The sequence below is a fragment of the Botrytis sinoallii genome, assembly GCF_014898435.1.
Source record: "Botrytis sinoallii strain Bc 23 chromosome Unknown BSIN_024, whole genome shotgun sequence".
In the NCBI taxonomy this organism is placed as follows: Eukaryota; Fungi; Ascomycota; class Leotiomycetes; order Helotiales; family Sclerotiniaceae; genus Botrytis; species Botrytis sinoallii.
Window position 1 is genome coordinate 187960 of NW_024066051.1, and position 23101 is coordinate 211060.

The 23101-nt window shown below is 40.5% G+C and overlaps 7 protein-coding genes across 7 annotated transcripts; 3 read left to right on the forward strand and 4 right to left on the reverse strand.

Moving 5' to 3' along the window:
• Positions 1-735: 735 nt before the first annotated feature.
• EAF02_010120 (uncharacterized protein) lies at positions 736-1608 on the reverse strand (the record flags this gene model as incomplete). Its single annotated transcript, XM_038906168.1, has 2 exons — positions 736-1110; positions 1180-1608. 2 exons carry the CDS (start codon positions 1606-1608, stop codon positions 736-738), a joined length of 804 nt encoding a protein of 267 aa, XP_038753895.1.
• A 1398-nt stretch (positions 1609-3006) lies between these two features.
• EAF02_010121 (uncharacterized protein) lies at positions 3007-5288 on the forward strand (the record flags this gene model as incomplete). Its single annotated transcript, XM_038906169.1, has 4 exons — positions 3007-3126; positions 3254-3499; positions 3731-4317; positions 4361-5288. The coding sequence occupies 4 exons, from the start codon at positions 3007-3009 to the stop codon at positions 5286-5288; spliced, it is 1881 nt and encodes a 626-aa protein (XP_038753896.1).
• A 495-nt stretch (positions 5289-5783) lies between these two features.
• EAF02_010122 (uncharacterized protein) lies at positions 5784-6374 on the forward strand (the record flags this gene model as incomplete). The annotated part of the gene is made up of 1 exon (XM_038906170.1): positions 5784-6374. The coding sequence occupies one exon, from the start codon at positions 5784-5786 to the stop codon at positions 6372-6374; it is 591 nt and encodes a 196-aa protein (XP_038753897.1).
• Positions 6375-7180: 806 nt separating this feature from the next.
• Positions 7181-7783, forward strand: EAF02_010123 (uncharacterized protein; the record flags this gene model as incomplete). The annotated part of the gene is made up of 1 exon (XM_038906171.1): positions 7181-7783. One exon carries the CDS (start codon positions 7181-7183, stop codon positions 7781-7783), a length of 603 nt encoding a protein of 200 aa, XP_038753898.1.
• A 2132-nt stretch (positions 7784-9915) lies between these two features.
• EAF02_010124 (uncharacterized protein) lies at positions 9916-10101 on the reverse strand (the record flags this gene model as incomplete). The annotated part of the gene is made up of 1 exon (XM_038906172.1): positions 9916-10101. One exon carries the CDS (start codon positions 10099-10101, stop codon positions 9916-9918), a length of 186 nt encoding a protein of 61 aa, XP_038753899.1.
• A 5753-nt stretch (positions 10102-15854) lies between these two features.
• On the reverse strand, positions 15855-17874 carry EAF02_010125 (uncharacterized protein; the record flags this gene model as incomplete). The annotated part of the gene is made up of 3 exons (XM_038906173.1): positions 17841-17874; positions 16934-17769; positions 15855-16863 (listed from the first exon to the last, which is right to left on the reverse strand). The coding sequence occupies exons 2-3, from the start codon at positions 17245-17247 to the stop codon at positions 15855-15857; spliced, it is 1323 nt and encodes a 440-aa protein (XP_038753900.1). The 5' UTR covers positions 17248-17769; positions 17841-17874.
• A 3009-nt stretch (positions 17875-20883) lies between these two features.
• EAF02_010126 (uncharacterized protein) lies at positions 20884-22356 on the reverse strand (the record flags this gene model as incomplete). Its single annotated transcript, XM_038906174.1, has 4 exons — positions 20884-21479; positions 21529-22064; positions 22118-22262; positions 22338-22356. The coding sequence occupies 4 exons, from the start codon at positions 22354-22356 to the stop codon at positions 20884-20886; spliced, it is 1296 nt and encodes a 431-aa protein (XP_038753901.1).
• Between the last annotated feature and the right edge of the window lie 745 nt (positions 22357-23101).

The window sequence follows — 23101 nt, forward strand, 5'->3', positions numbered from 1 at the left end:
TGGGATGGCAAGAGAGGCGATGAAAGCTTATATAGCTGCGTCATGATCTGTGTATGTGATTCATGAGGGAGGCGTTGACTCCAATGTGAATACTCCTCCGCAGTGGTGAAATCGTTTTTTATGTTAGTATTCACGATCGATGCTCTCAGATATTTGTTTTCGTCGAGTCATCAAAGAATTCATGTATACAACGTCTGTGAATCATAAAATAAATAAAATTGTTGATATGGGGTATGTTTGCTTTGAGTCATAAACCCGCCCGTATCGACTATTCGATGATCCGGAGGGCCTCTGATTGAAATCACTATAAGAGAAAAGTGTGAGAGTAATTAATATCCCGATTAACATGGTAGATTTATCCTACAAGATGGTTCTGAACGATGAAGCTTCAATGAAAAACAACAGTGGATGCGAAGCCATAATTATTCTACTTCGTGATTCTGCCCCGCATATCTCTACCTTTTGCTTCTAGTCGATTCATTTGTAGATGTGTTTCAATTTCTCATATTTTTTCGAGAAATTCGAGTCCTCGAGCGCCAACTGCTCTATCCGGGCATTCTGCTCTTGTTTCACTATTGGCCCTTTCAGCTTTCTTTCACGCTGCTGCGCTACATGTACCTCATTTGATAATTTTGCAGTGCGCGACTCATTTTCCCCTGTGGTCCATATCATTATTTAGCGCGGCTTCCGCAATCCCATATTACCTTGAATGGTGGCTACGGCTGTACCTGATCTTCAGCTAGAACTTTTTCGGGGAAGCGCTGTGAAAGCATGCTGTCCAGCTAGGTCTGTAGAACATGTATCTTTAATGTAATGATCGAGATTTTGACACTGTCGCTCCACGTCATTTTGTGCAGGCACACTCGACTCTCTTAGGATTCTCAGAAGTTTCGAATGTTTCGCTTTCCATGTAGCATAAAGCGTTGTAGATGTTATAAGTGCATACCCAAAAATATAATAATCATTTTGTGTTCTCGACTCAGTGGCTCCAATCATTGTCCCGGCCCATGTTCGACGCAATATAGTACCATTTTCATATCGACAGAAAGGGGGCGGAGGTAGCGCTTGGGTGGCCACCTTTTGGCATTGCACACTTGCTACTTGAGTTGGCTTTAATTCGATTCCAAGTCAGTAATCGGCAGTAACATCAATGGCCCACCTGGTTTGAGAAAAACACACCTGTTCTCCTTGACAATATTCTATATAGTCCTTGGTCGCAGTCCAAATAGCTAACTTCAACGCGAAATATGATATAACAGTACCAACTATAATGGCAACTGCAGCAATGGTTGTTGCTTTATCCCAAGTTATGAGATGCTTGACGACTCTTTCCAAAAGACTGTTCATCCAAGAAGGAAAAGCAAGTGTAAACAGGTTCCTCGAAGTGAAATAGCCAGCTCGAGTAAATTGTTTGCTAGTTGCGGCTGACTGCTGTGCTTGCGGGGTTTGTTGTCCCATTGAAACTTGGGTTGGAACTTGGGTTTGACATTGCACACTTGTGGATGAGGGCGGCATAGAGGGGAGTTTCCGAGAAGATGATGCAACTGGTGAATCACTGGTATTTTTCTGCTGCTTTGGAGATGTTTGGAGTGATATAGAAGGCAGCATTCTTGTTTGATCCTTCATGCCAGAAACATAGTAATAGAAGTGGTCTTTTTCCAACACTGAGGGGGAACATTGAATATCTATGCCGCTCGTCACACAGCACAGCAGCTGAGCCTTCAACCGTACACAGCCTTGTTGCACATTATAGCTTCGATTAATCAAATTGTAGGAGATACTTGGAAATTATTGTTCGAAAGTATTCTCTACTCTACAAAAGGGATCGAGCACTTTCAAATAAAAGAAGATCTAGATTACCTATCGTCCTATCCAGAGTATGAACGTAAAGATACCACTACCAAGACTCACCTCTTACTTGATAGAAGAAAAACATCGAAATCTCGAGACTCTGTATCATCCAAAGCTCAGGAGGCATTGCATGTACTTCTCCAAGCCTTTGCGGCGATGAATATAAAGTAATTGACAGGTTGCATGTATCTCAGCTCATCAATGGGGACTCTTCATTCTTTTCCTAGCCCCCAGCTGTATATTCTCTGTTTACAGTCGGAATGATGGATTGTCATCGACGCTCAAAACATACAAACTGTACTCATACTTGCCCAGGGTCTTTATATGAGTGGTGAGGTTCAAGAATCGGTGAATACGAGATGAGATGTACCGATTCGAAAACTCCAAAAGTCACGAAATGTGTGTAAATGAACACACCAGGAATTCAAAGCAAACATACGCCTGTCAAGTTGTGATAAAGTCGAGTCATTTGGTTGGGATCGATGAAAAAAAAACATGAATGTGATAACAAGGTTTTTAAAGATTAGACCCAAGGAAATTTGACATTCTACTTCCTTAGCGGTAAGAGTTCTGGAACCTACTTACCGCACCCCTGTGACAAATGTGACAAAATCCCTGCAAAATTCATGTTTTTCTATATAAACTAAAATACTATATAATTAATTTAATTATTGATATTAAATTACAAAAACTCTTTAGTAAATAATATAAATCATTCTTTATATATGAAAAATTTTAATTTATTTTTAAATATTTTTATTGAAAAGTTATATAAGCTTTTAGTTGAAAAAGTTCAGAATTTTTAACTTGTAACACTTTTCCCATACAAAATAAGCGAATTTTTCGAAAATTTTCGAACTTTCAACGTTAACCCTTCAAAAATACTATTATAAAAATATTTAAAAATAAATCATATATTTTTTTTTGGATAATTTAAGTAATTTTAAATCTTTCTATAATACTATATCAATTTAATCTCATATAGTCATAAATAAACCAGGGTATAAAAAGCTGAATAATCGTATATTTTAGTCGGAAAAGCGTACATGTGCGGTGAGTAGGTTCCAGAACTCTTACAAATCCCGTGCTCTCAATCACATCGTATCGTAATCGCGCCACAGAGCAATCCATTTTTCTTCATTGCCCAGCGCAATCATGACCTATCCTCCTCTGCAACTCCACTTCATCCTCATCCTACATATCTTCGTAGGAAGAATCATGGATTCTGGCTCCGAAAATCGAGGTCTCGACCTTGAGAAGGAGTTGACATGCTCTGTAAGTCGAGAATTATTAAAGTCACCAAATCCTAAAAACAGACCTTACCCCGCAAAACTCCATAGGGCTGGGCTTGAAGCCGCATTTGCATCTCGAGGAATAGAGTATTGGTTTTAACTGGTCATAGATTTGCACAGAGGTTTTATATCAACCGTTAACATTACTCGATTGTTTACACACCTTCTGCGGCTCTTGTCTCAAAGAATGGTTTTCCTGGCAACTTGTCTCCGTGAATAATGCACAAACACCCATTCCACCCGGCGGTACGCCATATACATGCCCATCATGTCGCGCACCAGTTCGAGATACGAAGCACAGTTCCTACAATAGCGACGTTACTGGAGATGTTTTTTGGCGCGAAGTCCCAGAAAGGGTAGGACAGCTGATGAGAAGGAGGAAGTTGCTGCGAAGTACAAAGCTGGGGATGAAGTGTTACCTAAATGGGAGCAGAGAGACAGAAGTTCGAGGGAGAGACGCTTGGAGGATGAGGATCGAAGGCTGATGGATGAAGTAAGAGATTTAAGTTGAGAGAAGTGGGGGTAGAGAGTTCAAGAGGCAAGGAGGGAAAAAGGAGACGAGAACGAGATGGGGAAAGATCGCATAGTCGAGACCTCATTCGAGTCGTGATCATAGTAGGGATCATAGGAATACAGATGACACCGATAGACGGCGGCGAAGGGAAGAGCATCATGAAAGAAGAAGAGCTCGACAAGGAACCTCTGCGTTGAGGCCAGAACCCGACCGCAGCGACTCTGAAGCCCGACGAAGAGGATATAGTGAAACTGAATCGATAAGGCGACATGAGGAAACTAGCCGGTCAGCGGCACGACAGATCGAACATCAATCATCTTTACGGTCACTAATTAGCTCTTCTGACATAGATTCTAGAGAGATGGAAGAGGAGATTCTACGACAAATTAGGGAGGAAGGTTTACTGGACGGAATTGACCTAGAGAATATCGATGTTAATCAGGAGGATCAGATCAGTGAGAGAATAGCAGAAGCTTTCAGGCGGCGACAAGAAGAGAGATCGAGACCCGATTTATCTAGAAGAAGTGAGCGTGATACGGCGGACAGACGAAGACGGTCTCCTCGAGCTTCGCTCACGGATTCTGGGAGAGAGAAACCTCTGGTGATGATGCTCCCAGAACTAAAGGCGACGCAGAATATCATCATCCTCGCCAAGATCGGGTAGTTTAAGCAATGAGCAAAGCAGACCTCCGCCGTCTATAAGTGCCGTAACCGCAAGCCACTTAGATGTTGGTCTAAATTCTGGAGGACGGAGACGACAGAGAACCTTAAGCGCGCCACGGAGCTCAACAGCACCTGTACCGGTAGTTACGCCCGAAACAAGACCTGCCGCTCGGTCGCAGACAGATTTGAGCACTATACCTCGGACCTCTTTCGTGCAAACATCACAACCTTTTAGGGGCCCATCGAGGAGGAGCACTGACTCCAATGTGCGACGATTGAGTGAATCATCAACAAGTAGGGAACCACAACCACAAACAGCCTCCACTACAAGAACATCTAACAGTACAGTCGTTGCGTCTCCCTCTGAATCGACACCAAGAACATCAAGCAACAGCTTGTTAGAAAGATCTCGTTCGGACGATATGCCTGAACTACCTGATATACCTGATATACCTGCTCCATTGAGCATTCGTGCTAATGCCCCAGCCGATATTTTCGTGGCCTCTGCTGTTCCTGCATCTGTTCCATACATGGATGAATCACTGATTCCTGCACCGCTTTCACCTCATACTCCTACTCATCTAGCTCTCTTCGATAAAGCTGCTGCACTAGCAAGTGGTAGCAGACCAAGTTCTTCTCATTCTGTGGGATCTAGACCACGAACGCAGCTTTTATCCCGAACCTTCATATTATGTAGAAGATGTCAGAAAAACTATATTGAGTATGAAGTGCACTATAATTGCTCAGCTTGTTGCGTGGCAATTACAACATCTGTCTCTCATGCTATCGTTCCGGTGCAGGATGTCTGCATTGGTTTGGATTTGGCTATTCAGCATGGACAAATTGGGAAAATCAAATGCAAGCGGGAAAAATACCGCAAGGCGCAGATAGGCCACATATGCTCACAGCAAATCGCTACTTGGCACCAAAAAATGGCTGCTGGCGCGCGGATGGTCGCAAGACTCTAACTACAAAGATCCCAGAAACGTCTGCAAAGTGGTGCATTCTGTGCAAGTTGTTAGCATGGACAAATGAATGTTACTGGCGTTGCGAATATTTGCAACCATGGTGATGGGGATTTTGCAATCTCTCGTCAACAAGGCAGATCATGTACACATTTCTTCTACCGCTGAACTATAAACCATCGGAATCATACACGCCTCCCTATCTCCAATGCATGTCAACAACTTCCACAATCGGCAACTATTCTTCAAGGACCTGGCGTTGTAGACGTGGGTAACTTTAAACCTCTCACCTTCTCAACCAACTGTGATATCTGTCGATATCCCATCCAACCTTCATCCACTCGCTATCATTGCTACTCATGTACTAGTGCTGTCCCAGACACTCAGCCTGGAGATTACGATATCTGCACAACCTGCTATCCCAAACTCGTCACATCTCGTCGGATCAGTGTCGAGAACGGCCACAATGGTTGGCGGCGTTGCTTACAAGGTCACCGAATGGTTATTGTAGGATTTGAAGATGACCGCGGGGGCCAACGTAGAGTAATAGTTCAGGATCTAGTTGGAGGTCATAGTCTTGATATCGAACCCATGCTTTACCCCTCAGCTGATCATACTGCACCCGAGCTACAGAAATGGAGCTGGGGTCAAGATAATGATACTTTCGTTCGACTCGTCACCACGGATCCATCGAAAGTTGCGCCGACATCAGTCCCTGGGCTAACGATTGAAAGATCGTTCCCACCTGATGGCGGAATTGGGATGTCAAGTTTAGCAATTTGGAGTTGGTGGCCTGCGGAAGGTGCGAGTGATGAATTAATGTTTCCAAAGGGGGCGGAGGTAAGGGAATGTAAGGATGTCAATGGAGATTGGTTTTGGGGATGCTATATGGGCGCCAAGGGATTGTTTCCTGCACCGTATGTGAGGGTTTTGGAGGATTGGGAAAAATTGCTGGGGTTTAATGACAGGTCAAAATATAGCAGCATTGTGTTTTCGTTTGGGTTATTTGCATATACTGTTTTGGCTGGAAATCATGTTCGGGGTGAATGGGAGAGAGACACGACGTTTAATGATATGCACGATCTATGAGATTTGTTGATGATTTGATGAGAGAAGACTTTGAATGCCAAGTATAATATTCGCAATCATTTGACCCTAGCGGAGCTAGAGATCATATTATGAACAATACAATAATTGACTTTTTTGGTACAATGAAAGGATTCCATTACTTTTGTACTTCAATTATTTCATTCCTTTGAACGTCAGACCTGAACAACTAAAATTGAATACCCCTCCAACAAATCAAAACTCTATCCACCGTCCATAGATCATCCACAAACCTCATCCACCACCGCGCAATCACCGAAAGATTAACTACTCTCCCAACTCCTCTTTCCTCCCAACGCCTTCATCACCCCCTCACTTCCTGCATTCCCTTTCCTTGACATCCGAATGTACCAAGCCACTTGACCCACTAAAATCCAAACCGCAAATTCTCCCAGCCCGAAACGACGAATAAGTTCGCGGCAACATAAGTAGCGGAGACCGAGACACGGTGAGAAGGAAGAACGTAGAGGGTTGCGAGCGTGCCCGTCAATACCTATGAAAGCCCATGCGACCATTTCGGACTCCGGGGTGGAGAGACAGAGAGAAGGTTGTGTCGAGGAGCGTGGAGGGTTCGCGGGGGACGGCAGAGGTGGAGATTACGAGGTTGAGGTGGGAGGCTGGGACGCGGGAGGTGGTGAGGGAGACTGGGGGTGGGGAGTGCTGGGAGATTGGAGGAGGGTGCCGTGCGGATGAGGTAGAGGTTCCAGCGAGTGTGGGTAGGGGATTAGTGGTGCGGATATCGATGTTGATGTTGATGTTTGGATGAGAGAGATGTAAGAGAGTTTGTGATGACTTCATGCAAAACACGCGAATTTGAGGATGGGGTCGAAAGGGAATCCGGAGCTTGGGGGATTTCGGTATTTTTCAAGAACACGAGGGCGTGTTTAAGATTTGTGGAGAGAAGAGATGCATGTTCATTGGGGAAGAGGCTGTGCGTAGGAAGGCGTGATCAGAGGATTGAAGACCCAGATCTGAGATTCGTTTTTGCGGGATCGATCGGAGAAGAGGATGGTGTAGAGCTCGGGAATTGGAGAGTGTGGAGGACACGTGGCGGCGAAGAGGCAGTGTCTGGAAGGTGTGTTGTGGGGAGCGAGCATTCGACTATATATGGGATTACTGTATGGAAGATGTTCGTAGAGACCTTGGAATTAGAGTTTCGGAGATGGTTTCCTGGGGGTGATATAGATTTGAGTCCCTCGGACGAGGAGGAGGAATTGACGTCATTGCACCCTTTTATTCTCGGCAATTTCTCAGGAGGGCAGATGGGAGTTTGCAGTATTTTCGCTCCTTGTGTCCCCGTTGGATCATCTGGAATTGTTAGTATCTCGCATCACTTTCCGATGAGAAACTCACGAGATCAAGTAGATTATGTCCTGATATCACTTGAGTGAGATATAGCAGACGATATTCAATGATCGAAGAGCCAGCAGTGAGTATATACGTAATGGACACACAAGGACGCCAATCCTCAGAACAAATACTAAAGCAATTGTTAGAAAGAGATTACTAACAGCCAAACAGAATTTCTTTCAAAAAATACCTATATCAAATAGCTCTTTCATACGAAATATCTTCTACTATCCATATGTTGAGTCATCACCGAAGATCCACACCCAGATAACGAAAATCGAGGGGTTTTACGGTAGATCAATAATCTAGGAACCCCCTGCATGTCAAAACCGGAAGGTCTGGATTGACCACTGATCTACCATTTCATAGACGCTCTAGACAACATGTATGAAGAGGGAGATGAATGTGTCAGACAATGATAACATAAATGCTTAGGTACATAAAGTGGGAGGGGTCGGGGAAATTTCAGTGAGTTCGATGTCTAATTTTCCTTTTGAATCCTGTCTGCCCTACATCTTGATGGTTTGAGAGCTTGAAATCTATATTTACCACCAATTTCATCTCAGTATTATATTAATTTTCACTCAGTAGTTAAGTTTATTGGAAGTTCAATACTGCTGTTCATTAGAAAAGGGTGAGGTATTATACAATTTGTTTTTAAGGCCCTTGTTGAAGATAGGTCACAGGTGAAATGATGATTTCATCTTGGGGTGGCATTAACAAACTGAGCATCAAAAAGGCCAAAAAGTCATGTGACTAGCATGAGAAATCAATAGACTCGCACCCAAATAATTACTAGAAGTGATTGCATATAAGTCGAAACAGCAATTCAACCACTATCAACAATGTCAATCTCAGAACTAACTCTTCTTCAATTCCTCATAGTGAATCTCCAATCTTTCCACCTACCCACAGAAAACTCCACAAAGCAAAAACATTGCAGAAACCAAAAGAAACAATTCAAAAAATCACACAGAGCAAAATCTTAGTATGGTGTACCCAACCACCAAGGGTCCACACCAACTTCATTGATCCCAAGTTTCCCTTGCGATACTCTTGCAAGGTTTTGTAATTAATAGATAAAAGTCGGACCATCTGAACTGTCAAGTACCTGTGGTTGATCAGACAAGTCGGCCACGACCCGAGCGCTCTAGAAACTGAAGGTGGGACTCTTATTTGTTGTTATGTCCTTGGTATTTGTTCAGGGTTGGTGAATTGAATTTGTATTAAATGACTCTACGTGTCTGAGTAGGTATCTGAAGTTTTTTCTTTCTCGGGACTGAGGGTATTGAAAGAATTACCTATGTTCATGGAGAATATCTTGATCAGTTGTTCGAGAAAATGGGTAGAGAGCTTGTTGTCTGTCTTGTATTCACACTTTCACAAAGCACCAGATTTGGGTATTTCATGTTAGTTGTCTACATACGAGATTTCGCAGATCTGTACTTTGTTTCATGTTATTTCAGTATTTAATTGTTATTTATATGATGGTTCATGTTTGCAATTAGTCATTGAAAGCTAGCTTTATTGAAGGATCTCAAAGCAATTCCACTGATCGGAATGATGTCCCTCCCCGCCAATCTGTTTGCCGCAAATACTAGAGGTATGAACGAGGATATCTATCAAACTCCTAGTATGTTCAAAAGGGATTTCCTCCTGATAAAAACAACCCAATGCTGCAAAGCAACCTAAACCTCTCCTCCGTATCAAACCCACAAGAACTCCCAAATCAATGTGATTACTTCAAGGTTTATATCTGTCATCAAAACGCATTTTGTCTGAAATCGAGACACCCAGGATTCCTGTTCCTATCCCTAATTCCAGTCCTCACAAAAAGACCTCTACTTTCGATCCCTATCATAGTCAGTACACAAGTCCCCTCCCAATCAACAATTAAAAGCCCAAAGAAAATCCTAACATTACCAACCCCCCTCCTCTCGCTCCCCCCAACAAACTCAAAACTCCCACATTAACCAAACTCAATCCCGAAAGTACAATAATCCCCTCCCTGACCCAGCCTTCAAATTCCACAACCACATATGCAAAATAGCACGTCAGGAAAATCCCATACAAAGCCATGAGCATATATTTTGTCAGTTTAGCTGTTGGTTGCCAACAAGTCTTTTTATTCCTCAGAGCGGTCTTACAATCCCGCATATCTTCATGATTTCTTTCAGTTTTGTAATTCCGCACTGCGTCGAATTTGGCAGAATGCTTGACTGAGAAACGTCTCGGCAGATGTGGGAATAGCTTCGAATTCTCCGATCGCTTGGTTAAGAAGTCTTTCGGGAGAAATAGGTATACGTGTGAGAAGAGCGCCGATAGTGTTAACGGCCTTGTTTAGGAAAGAGAAAATCATGATGGCTGTGAAGCAGGCGGAGGAGATGATGAGAAATTGCTGTGCGGAGGATGAAAGATGGGTGTTGAAGGGCGTGAAAGGTAGGCGAGGAAGTTCTCGATGCTGTGGAGGAGCGATGCTAGGATTGTGGTGGTTGTCATGTTGTCTAGTTGCTGGGATGAGTTCTCGATTGTGGTTGGTTGATTTTTGATGAACTGGCAAATACTTTGAATGTGATGAAGTTGATTTTTGGATCAATGAGATTTTATAAACAAGATTTGATGTAGAAGCTGGAAGAGTAATAAAGATAAAGAACTTCTTCTAGTGAAACTATGAATCTGATAAAGACTTTGCAAGCCGTATAAGATACCTTGAACATTGGTAGGTGCATTAGATATACTCACTTAAGTGCCGTATAAAAGTCTGGCGAGAGGTCACTTGATTGTTCAACTACGGCCAGCAATTTTAACAGGTAACTATACCCTCTAATTCCAAACATCAGAGATTCGCTATCTCGAGAGCATCAACGACGAGGCGGCCGAAGTTTTGGATGATTATTTGAAGTTAGATTCTCATTATTACATAGTTTCAGTCTCCATCTGGTTCAATAATGCAGTGATTGTATGAGAGGGGTTTCGCATTCCTTATGTGAATTAATAAACCAGTGGATTTGTCCATGTAAATCATGTCCTGAACCATGAATACAAATCTCATCATGTAGACTAATCGTATCCATCAACAAATACTCCAATTTTGGTGCCAGCAACGAACACACACTGTTCTTCCAAATTCTAAACCACATATCCCCAAATAATCCCTCCACCTCCATCAACGCATCTCCATGGATTCGGCTGTTGGCTTAACCGTCTACCCTGCGAGTAAGAAGCTTACCCCTTCCGAAGCGACACCCAGTGACGAGGTGCTTTGATATCTCTGTTCCATTGCTGAGTAGGTCTATTTTTTGTATTTTAAATTGCTCTAGACTTTGTTTTAAGATCCTGACGATAACATGAAAATCCATGGCTTCTTTTTTTCTGCATTCGATTTTTGTGGAGATCTAACGAACTCCAACGTGTAGTGAATCTTGAGTTTTTTTCTCTCTCGGATTTTTCTCTCGCTTTTTGTGGAGATCTAACTCTATCGTGTAGTGAATGAATCCTTAACTTTTCTCTTCTCACTTCTTCTCCCTCCAACCCAATCTTACAAGTCAACACTCGAAGGTCTTCCTAGCTTAACCAAACCCAAAGACCCTCTCGACCCCCAAATCATCTCCAATCCTCCTCTTCCCCAACTCAAAAACTGTACATACACACACAGCTACAAGAACTCTATCCAATTAAGAACCTATCCATATAGAAATCCCACATTACCGTCCTCCCCGCTTCCGATTTGACTTCCCAAAATTACAATCCAGTAAGTGATAGTACTCGTAACAAATCCGACACCATCCTCTTTTGCAATAACATCACTATCAAGATAATACAATATATCCACGCAACCTATATCTAAATATGTGAAATTGATTATCATCTCAGCTCAGACTGCAAATATAACATAGCATGATAATATGTTCCTAACATAGTTATCTATCTATCTATCCATCCATCCATCCAGCCATCTATACAGCTAGCTAGCTGAAACAACGCAACGCCAACATCAAGATACCTCACCTATAAAGCTAAAACATCACAGATAAACAACAAAACAGAAGAAACAAGCAAAAGAAAAATCCCAAACAGTGCCCCAAAGCGTTCAAAATCCTCGTGAATGTCTCCAAGAGTCATTATATCCAATTCCATCATATTCGCATTAAAATCCAAATCCTCCCCTCTTCCAGTAAGATCTCTAAGTCTACATCCCCCTGTGACTCCGTCATATCTCACTTATCCTACCTAGGTAGTTAGGTACTCAACCCCCCATTTAGCACATCCTTCAATTTTTACCTCTCTCTCCAGCTAGATTCGCTCTCCAATTCTCAAATCCAAAATTCCAATTCCAAATCTCGACTCTCCATTCCGTATCAACTTACATTTCTTCTCTCTCCACTCGACTCCCACACCCTACCTCTCCCCAATCTCTTTCCCTCCTTTCAAAATCACTAACTCCTCTCCCCCCCTTCCTCCCCCCCCATCCTCCCCCCCCACCACCCCACCTCCCTCCCCCCCATCCTCCGCAACAAACCCCACAAAACCCCCCTCTATACCTCGTACTTCCCCTCTTCTTTCCGCACTCCACCCACCATCTTCGTCTTTCCATTTCCAAATCTTTGAAACTTTCGCTTCCTCTCTCTATCCCATCCTCTCTATTCAAACTCCTCCTACAAAAGATAATCCCACTAGTCGCTCTCTGTCTCGAAGTGGAAGTTGACATTGGTATCGCATGGCCACAGCCAGTATATCTGTATTGCGTTTCAATACACATCCTTATCTAACCTCGCTATTGCTTGCGGGATGTAGGATGCGAATAGTAGTGGAGATAGTATCGTGATGTTATATGATTATGAAATGGTATATGTTGTGTATAAAGATAAAGCCGAAAGCCATAAAGCTGCGTATTGCTTATTCTCGTCACTGAAATATAATGTATCTCCGAATCTCGTAAAATTATTCGTCTATCCTATCTTCCGAGTATAAGGCAGCGATGACGCTGGCTCGATCAGCTTGACGATGAAATGGTTGCCTAAATCTCTCTCATCAAGTCTTAGTCACAATTCCTCTCCTCCAACTTTCTTCTCTGATCTTCTCCACTGGTAAGCTGTATACATATGACGGCGAAAATTGAGTTGAAGTATATTGATCATGTAGTGGCAATAAAGAAAAACATGTATTCAAAACGATGGGAAGAACTCTTATATATTCATTCCCTCAAAGCTTTCGATGAATCACTGCACTCGCATCATTTTTCACTCACTTACTAAGTCGATTTACCCTACTTTCGGGCCACCCCTGTTTTGGGCCACTTTTCGATCACTTTTTATACCAAAAATGGAATTTCTAACTTTCTTATTTATAAATAGAATATATTAAAAATTTATGTATATATAATTCAGATCGTTTTGAATTTATTCTGAAATTTTTAGATTTTTAGGATTTTTCTGTATTGAAATCTAAAGCTTCAAAATATCGATTTTTTAATTTGTATAGGAATTATATATAAATTTGAAAATTTTATAAAATCTTTAATAACTTTTTAACAACAATTATTAAAAGAAAACTGTATATCTTTTTGAAAGTTTTGAATTCAAATCTATATAGAAATTCAAAAAAGAATTCAAAAAAATTAACAGATATAGAGATATAGTTAGTATATAGTGAGTTTAAAGTAGTATAAATAATCCCTGTCATTTTGAGGGTACCCCTTTAAATATTTATTTATAAGAAATTTTCTATTTTTTCTGAATCCTCTAAATAAAATATACTATAAATTTATAATAAAATTTATAGTTTATTTTTAGCAATTTTTATTAGAAAGTTATTAAAGATTTAATAAAATTTTCAAATTTATATATAATTCCTATACAAATTAAAAAATCGATATTTTGAAGCTTTAGATTTCAATACAGAAAAATCCTAAAAATCTAAAAATTTCAGAATAAATTCAAAACGATCTGAATTATATATACATAAATTTTTAATATATTCTATTTATAAATAAGAAAGTTAGAAATTCCATTTTTGGTATAAAAAGTGATCGAAAAGTGGCCCAAAACAGGGTGGCCCGAAAGTAGGGTAACCGACTTAGTACCAGTACTATATTGACTTCATCATCCTCATGATGATACTAATAATATTAAATAAGAACGATTCTAAATATGAACGATACTAAATAAGAATAATACTAAACAACAACGATACTAAACAACAACGATACTAAACAACAACGATACTAAACAACAACGATACTAAACAACAACGATACTAAACAACAACGATACTAAACAACAACGATACTAAACAACAACGATACTAAACAACAACGACAAGATTCAGCTAAAAAAGAAGAGCCTCAAGCTAAAACCCTAGTAACCCAAACCACGAAAAAGCATATATTCAAAATCCGAATAATCCTAAACAAGACCATAAGATTTACACAAACAATAAAAGCGCCGCTGGTTCAAAATCAGCAACACCTGGTATCCATTATGACATAAGAATACCTACTTGCGAGAATATTACTAGTATCATCGTAACACCAGAAGGGTAAATATCTAGACATTTGGAAATAAACACTACTAAATAAACACTACTAAATAAACACTACTAAATAAACACTACTAAATAAACACTACTAAATAAACACTACTAAATAAACACTACTAAATAAGAAAACCCCCAATATCACACAAGCTTTTAGGCAAACCAGAACTAAGGTTACCCCACCCACCATCGAAGTGAGAATGACCAATAACTCACGCCCAACTGTGCGCGAGGGAGGTATCAGAAGCAAGTAAAATCAAACAAACGGCACCAACTTTGTAAGAATAATCCCAGCCCAGATACAACCTAAATTCACTAGAAAGCATAAACATATAAACATACAACTCGAAATGAATCAACTACTACATTTCAACCATCAGACATTCCATCTGTACCAGAAGAGCTTTAGGGCAACCCCCCTCCCCCCCCCCTTACAAAAAAAAACAGAAAACCACGCAATCTCAATGATATCAACCAACCATTGACATCCATTCAACCAACCATTAAACACTCCATCCACCAATCCGCACCCGGAAAAACTTCCAACCAGACAGCAAGTAGCATTCTACCTAAGTTCCAACACCACCAAGTGAGAAAACTCCACAACTCCCAAACCGGAACAAACACAAGTCACCTCGACCAGAAAAGCCACCTCGACCAAAATACAAACCTCCATAAACCGTACCATCATCTATCATCTACCCCAGAAAAGATCTACCCCAAAAGAGATCCACCCCATCAGAAAACAAAACAGAAAAAAAAAAATCCACCAAGCATCAAACATTCCGACCATCCAATTCTAGGTAAGCCAGCAAGAAAACCCATCCATCCATCCATCCAAGCAACCCAGAAGCTCCTCAAGCCCCAACTAGAACCAACTAGAACCAACACTCATACACCCCTCACCATACCAACTAATAAGCACGATAATATCTGAACAAATCAGCAAGATCTCATCCCCTAGATAAGAACCACAAGTATTCCCGAGATCATTCATATAAACCCAAAAAAACACTAAAAAAACAAGACATAAGCAAAATTGATCAGTAGCACCAAGAATTCACATCCACCAATCCAAGAACCAAAAATCAACACCCATCCAACCAAACCAGCCAGCCACATACAAACAGTGATTCTTATTACTGGGTATCTATTATAAATCCTAAATCCCAATTCCTGATTCCCAAATGCTATATCAAATTCATTCCATCTCATCTCCCCTCACTCCAATTCTCACCAAGGTAATAAACAGCCAGCCCTATCAATTTTTGCCCATCTCATCATAGCCCATTCTTAAAATCGTAATCCGTCTTCCAGTCATGAAGTGAAGTGAAGTGAAGTGAAGTGAAGTGAAGTGAAGTATATGCTTTTCTAAAATCAAAATGCCGCGCTTGCATGCTTGCTAACTCGCTCGCTCGCTGAAAGAGATTATGCCACCCAGAATGAGAAGACTATAACCATGATCAAATTACAAGATGCCTCCCGGATCTGTACAGCATAGATAGATAGATAGATGAAATCAGATCTTCGACTACCGACTACACTAGTAGACGAAAGTAGTATGCATGCGAGCGAATTCTATTCGCCATTCAATTTTATATTCCCATCACCATTGATCGCCCGAGTTTCCGTCGCCACACTTTCCCCATCCCCATCCCCATTGGCATCAGCTTTTACCTCCCACCCCGGTTTCCTCCCCACCAAAACCCTCGCCACAGTTTTCAACCCCTTCGCCTTCTCAACATCCAAACTAACCCTCCTCATTTCCTCTCCACTAGACACGCATATCCTCCTAACCTCTTCTTCCTCCCACCCCAAAGCCTGCGTTAATAAACGCAACGTATACGCTTCCAACGCGCTCAACATCGACACCAACCATAATTTTCCTATCGTCTTTTGCGTTTTATCATCTGGCCAAGGACCCATCGGAATCCCAAATTCCTTAACTTCTACATCTACAAATCCCAAACTCTTCAACTTTTCCGGCTGAAGATGTGCAATTCCACGTGGTCGTCCAGATATTCGCGCTGCTTCCCCTAAAGCGTGCAGAAGGGCGGGCATGGGACTATCTTTCTCGAAAAATGAGAGAAAAGCTGCATGGTCATCAAAATCCATAATTTCGATCCACCCACCGGGTTTGAGATGAATAAATGCTTCGGAATATATGTGATCCCAACTACTAAATGCACCAGCCATATTCCGCAAATGCACGAGATCGAACTCATTAGCAGGCCATGTCCATCCGCCTTCTTCCTCCGCATCGTCGATTTCGAAAAAGACGTTAAAGGGAACGGCTGTAGGTTGGACTTTGGCGATATCCGTCCCTATGATTTCGGCCGAGGGCCATAGATCACCCATTCCCATGGCCCAATCACCAGCTCCCGTTCCAATATCGAGAATGCGAGTCGGAGATTTGAGAGGCACGGTAGTAAGTTGGTTGTCGAAGATCTGGAGATATATTTGATGGATGATGCGTAAACGATCGAGTTCTTCCTCATCAATTGGCATATAATAATCTCCTACATAAACTCGACCGTGTTGTTGTAAATATACCACATCTGAATCGTAGAGGGAGCGAGTGGAATTTCTATAAATGTCGAACAAGTATTAGCAAACATTTATAGAGAGAGTGCAAAAATAACAAATAAAGATCTCACACTGTATCTCGATCCGTTTGAGCATGATGAAAAACAGATTTGGTATACGCAGCCCGTCTTCTATGGTCTTCAATTTCCTTCTGCACAGTTTCCCTCGCAGCAATCGCATCATTCTCCATTTCGTCTTCATCATTGTCGTCTGGTATCAGTGGGACACCATTGTCATCATCCGAACATCTCAAGTCTCCGGGAACATTTTCATTCTCATCTGGTGAACTATTTCCTCTGCCATTTTCCTCCTCCACTTGCTCCCCCATGGATTTGGGATTGGTGCAAACAGCTCCCATTGACTTTTTCCTTCTCCAATTCACCATTCAATCCAGCCACCACCTTTTGTGTCGTCTGATGTTGTGTTTTATGATCTCGTCGTTGATATCCTTCGATTGGGTGATGAATATTTATATGTCGATCTTGAATCCAGCATTCGCCCGAACTCCCGTCTCCTCTGCTTCAGTGGATTGTACACAAAGTCGATGCAAGATACGATACAAAACACAATGCTACTCTCCCTCACCCGCTCGATTCCCGAGACCAACGAACAAAACGCACCCAAATCGAAATCGAAATCCCGGAAAAGCATCCGCGCGTTCCAATGAACAAACCCAGACCCAAACCCAAGAGATGGCACGGTACTTCGTTTTCCGCACTCCCACCACCAAGACTTTGCGAAGTTACCAAAGATTGTCCTGTGATCCGATCATCGAAAGCGGTGACCTATTTGAGGTCTATCGACTGCATTAGCTAGCTACTACCTAGGCACCCAGATAGCATAGCCAGCCAGCTAGCTCTATTTTTTATCTTCACTCCAGTTACCTCCGACGTTCTAGTAGCGGTCCCTAGTTAGTTGATGAGTTAGCTTCTACCAAAGGATACAAGTTCAGACCAATGAAGCCCATGTTGAACAAACTTTAACACTACCTCGAACACTAACAATAGTACCCAGGTGCTCAGGATGGTAGCACTCCCGTACTTCCTACGCTTTTCCAGCCTATCTTATTGGGAGAAACAAAAAGGTTGACAGCGGAAACCCCACAAAATACCGAGAAAGAAAGGATAAATTCCACCGGAACCCAATGATAAGCCACAATCTAGCAGGTACGTAGTGACGGATCGTTCCATCAGCATCTTTACCAAAGTTAAATCAACCCCATTTACCGTTTACAAATCATCCAATTGGTTACCTACAAAACAGTATGTACGAAGTATGAAATGGCCATTGATATCCACCAGAACTCCATGTCCTTGGTGTTGGATTACCTGGGTAGTCAAGAGTAGCTATTCGTTTGGGTGAAATGCGGTTCTAGTGTTTATGTCTGTATGTCCATCTTCTTCTATTCCTGGGACAATTCGATATTCTCTATATATGCATACTAGGGATGTATGTATGGTTTTTGTCTCGATTTATCAATCAATACAGCACCGACTACTCCAAGAGCCTCTCCCTCCCGCAATCTAATTACTATAAATTCTGAACTAAACATATCTAATATTTACTACAATATCTTTTAGCTATCTATTTATTTATTTATTATTTACTATCTATTATTTACTATTTATTACTCTATTATTTATTATTTATCATTTATTATTTATTATTTACTATCTATCTACTTATTATCTATTATCTATTAACGTGGTTTATCACCGAGTGGGCTATATCACTGAGTGGGCCACTTTCACCTCAATTCGTACTCTTCATATTCAACACGCGTTTTATCAACCATTTATTATGGAATCTATAAATAAAGAAGTACATTTACTTTTAGCCATTGAAGTTTTTTAAAAAGATAAAAATTAAGCATTCAAAAGATTGCTAAGCTATATAATATACTTCGCATAATAATCAGCTATAGAATGAACAATTTAACTCTATATATAGAAATTCGAGCGAATTGTTATAAGATTACAGAATTGGAAGAGAATGTGATTATTGAATATATACTTGATATGGATTCAAGAGGATTTCCACCCAATATCAAGAATATAAAGATATAGTGAATTATATTTTTGAATCGAGGGGTTCGAAATATATTGAAAAACTCTAGGTATATCGATTCGTATAATATCGAATCAAATTAAAAACGTATTTTAGTTGTATTTATAATTTCCAAAGAGCTCTCTACGAAAATCCTAAGCTTATTGAAGATTGGTTTTGAGTGATTACAAATATGAGAACGAAATACAGCATTTTGAATAGCGATTTCTACAATTTCGATGAAACAGGCTTTATAATGAGAATTATATCTACAGCAATAATTGTTACTAGTATCGAAAGATATAGTAAAAGTAAATTAGAAATCTGAAATATTTATATAATAATCAAATTGATAAGTTTATCAAGGTATATATCAATTATATTTCGAAGGTTGAATTCTTTATAGCTTTTAAAACTATATACAAAAAATCAATTACCTTTCAGAATATGAAATCAGGATTTAGAGAAACAGGTTTAATACTCTTTGATCCTGATACTATATTTTCGAAATTGGATATTCGAATTTGTATACCTACCCCCCCCTTTTTCAATCTAAATCAATAAATCTCTCAAACCCCTCACAATCCAATTAAAGCTTTTTCTTAATCAACTTTAATAAAATCTCGAATAACTCAATATCAATTAAACTCTTCTACATTTATATTCGAAACTATATTAGCTTTAACTAAAAATACAAAAAGATTAGCTTATAAGAATACACTTTTAAATACAAAGATTTATATACTTCGAAAAGCAAATAAAATATTAAATAAATATCGATATACAAAAAAAACCCAATTATATCAAGAAGGAATATTTACTAAATAAAAGACTCTTAATATATTATCTTAATAAAAGATTGATATTCAGATTCAATACGATAAGTATCAAAAAGAGAGGAATTCTAATAGAGAAACATTTTCTATTTGGTATTGTAATAAATGCGGAAAGATAATCATAATATAAGAATCTATCAAAATAATATAATAAATCCTAGATTATTAGATTCTTAATAGTTTTAATTAATTGATTTAATCGTTATTGAATAATATAGGTTTGAAGATATGAATTGAGGTGAAAGTGGCCTACTCGGTGATATAGCCCACTCGGTGATAAACCACATTATCTATCATTTATTATTAATTATCAATCTATTACTTATTATCCACAACCTATTATCTACAATCTACAATCGACTACTTATTACTACCTACTATCAACTATCTATTTATATAACTACAAAATATTGCAATCACAGCTCAATTCAAAGTTCAAATACCTACTATCTATCGTATATAGAAATAAAGATCCCAATCTCATACCGAGCGACTTTCCACACCACACATCCCATCTCATCCCATCAAACCCAACCCAGAAACCCAAACAACCAAACCCCATCGACTACCCATCTATAAAAATCACCCCCATCGTCTTACGACCATACATACCTAGGTATATATATATATATATATATATATATTCGAGCCTTACAATCATACCATACATACACATATATACACCGCTCTCCTCTCCTACATTTACTAAGACTCTAAGATTCTTCCGCTTCCCAAAGGCTTCTTCCCGAAGATGTGCTTATTCCAGAAACTCACTCGATAGTCCTTGTCCAAGAAAGACCCGATGACGAAGATTGTTCTTCCAAAAAAAAAATGATATCTTTTTATTTTGTGATCAAGTATATCCTAATTCATACTTATCAATCCAGTCCCATTCAATCCAACCAGAAACCCCAAGCCAATATTCATAAAGAAGTCTCTAACATCGACATCATCTATGGATGTACCACCAATCAACTAGGTCTACCCATGGGGAATATAAAAAACGCACGCTTTAAAATTGTGTCCGATAGCCAACCCCCTAAATCACCAATCACCAATCCATTTTCTACGCCACCAAGCCAGAAGCTGAAGTGCAATCAATGCAGTGCAGGTGGGTCAGAGACTATAACCAAAATAACCTATGCTTCCACTGCTTGAGCCACTCCACCCGGAACGCCATTCAACTTCCTTTTCTTGCCCAAAATCATATTGTCATCAGCGTCGACCACCATCTCTTCTCTAAGCTCTTCAACAGGATTGTTATCGTCACCCACCACTTCCGAACCAGCAACTGTGGGGAATGGTGTAAGCACCTTGGTGATATCACCCCACCATCTTTCGCCAAATCTCTGATACCAGTCAACAGTGATCGCCATTCCATTCTCAAAGCTGGTCTTTTGATCCCAACCTAATTGTCTGAGCTTGGTTCCATCGACTGCGTATCGATGATCGTTGAAAGGTCGATCCTGAGTATGCTTGACCCACTTATGAAGCTCTTCCTGTGTGCTGTGGGGGATGTTCAAGTATGTGAGTAACTTTGAACACAATGTCAAATTGGAGATCTCATCGTATGAGCCAACGTTGTAGATCTGTCCAATTGTGCCCTTGTGAAGAATAGTATCAAATGCATCAGCTGCATCACCAGCGAAAAGATATCTTCTGGTGGGAGTTCCATCTCCATGTAATACAACTGGTTGTCCACGTTGGAGTAAACAACTGAATTTTGGAATAATTTCTATTTGATTGTCAGCCATGAAAATCAAGAATTTGACTCAAGTACTCACTCTCAGGGTATTGATGTGGACCGTAAACATTGTTACTGCGTACAATCATCACAGGTAGCTTAAAGCTCTTCTGGTAAGAATGAACCAGCATCTCGGCTGCTGCCTTACTCGCAGCGTATGGGTTTGTGGGTGCCAGAATGCTGGTTTCTAAAAGATCATCATCATCATCCTTGACCTCTCCGTAGACCTCATCTGTAGAGATATGAATGAACTTTTTGATCCCAACCTTTTTGGCACTCTCGAGAAGAACGTGGGTACCATAAACATTTGTATGTGTGAAAGCATATGAATTTCCGAAACTCAAATCAACATGAGATTGTGCTGCGAAATGAAAGATTGTGTCGATGTTGTATCGTTCCAAGCAGTCTACAACTTCCGATGGGTTTGTAATATCACCATGGTAGAAGGTGAAATTGCGCTTGTCGTTGAGTGCCCGGGTGTTGTTCAATGAAGCACAGTAATCCAACTTGTCGAAAGAAACAATATTATAAGCATCGGGGTATGTCAATGTCAAATGTCGTACCAGCCAACACGCACTAATAAAAGGTTAAAAATCCGTTCTGTGCTGCACAAACAGATGTGTCCTTACATAAACCCCGCTCCTCCCGTAATCATGATATTCTTAACATCTGGCAATGGTGTAAATTTGGTGCTTCCTATAAGTATAGGAGCTTCCTTCCAGACGCCGAAATCTTCGAAGAATTTGTTCTGCTCTTCATTGGCAGAAGAGGGAGCTGTGAGTGAGACGAATTAGTGAATGATTCTGGGTCCAATGGCAGAGGAATAAATGGTACTGGGAGGATTCCTACCTGTACCGTTTGCAGCCATTATATTTGAAGGACGATATACGCAAATTCGAAAGTTCGATTGGAAAGAAAGTAGACGTTTCAGATGATTTTGAATTGGAATTGGAAAGATTGAATATACGAAAACACAAGCAGATGTTCGCCGGGTCCAAGAATGCGCAAGGAGGGTTTGGAGGAGCTTTATTATTTAAGGAGGCTGCAGGAAGAAAAGCCAAGGAATGTGTAAGAGACCAGACGAATTGGCAAATGCAGGGAGATATGATTATGATTAAATTTTTAGCAAAAGCAAGACTGCAACAGTGGTAGATCCAATCCTAAACCATGCTATGCTTTAAATGATGAAAAGGACATGCAAGTGAGAGTGAGCGTGAGCGTGAGCGTGAGAATGAGAGCGAGAGCGAAATTGGTAAATGGCGGCATCTGCAGGGAGAGATGGTGGGAGACGGAATCGGAATTTCTTCTGGATTATCTTCATTGCCATGGATGGGATGTAATCTGATTTGTTGTATGAACGGATCTGGAAACGAAAGTAATAAGCCCATGTTTGAATGCCCTTGAGGATGTGATTATTTAGTTGTCAACGTGGGTTGAGTGGGTTGAGTGGGTTGAGTGGGCTGAGTGGGCTGAGTGGGCTGCATGGTGGTTTGAACGGATTCAAGTGCATGGATCATGATGTGTTCACCCTGGCTAGCGAAGGAAGCTAATATCTCAGCACTAATAGAATGATCAGTTACAAGTTACAAGTTACAAGTTACGACTTCATCCTG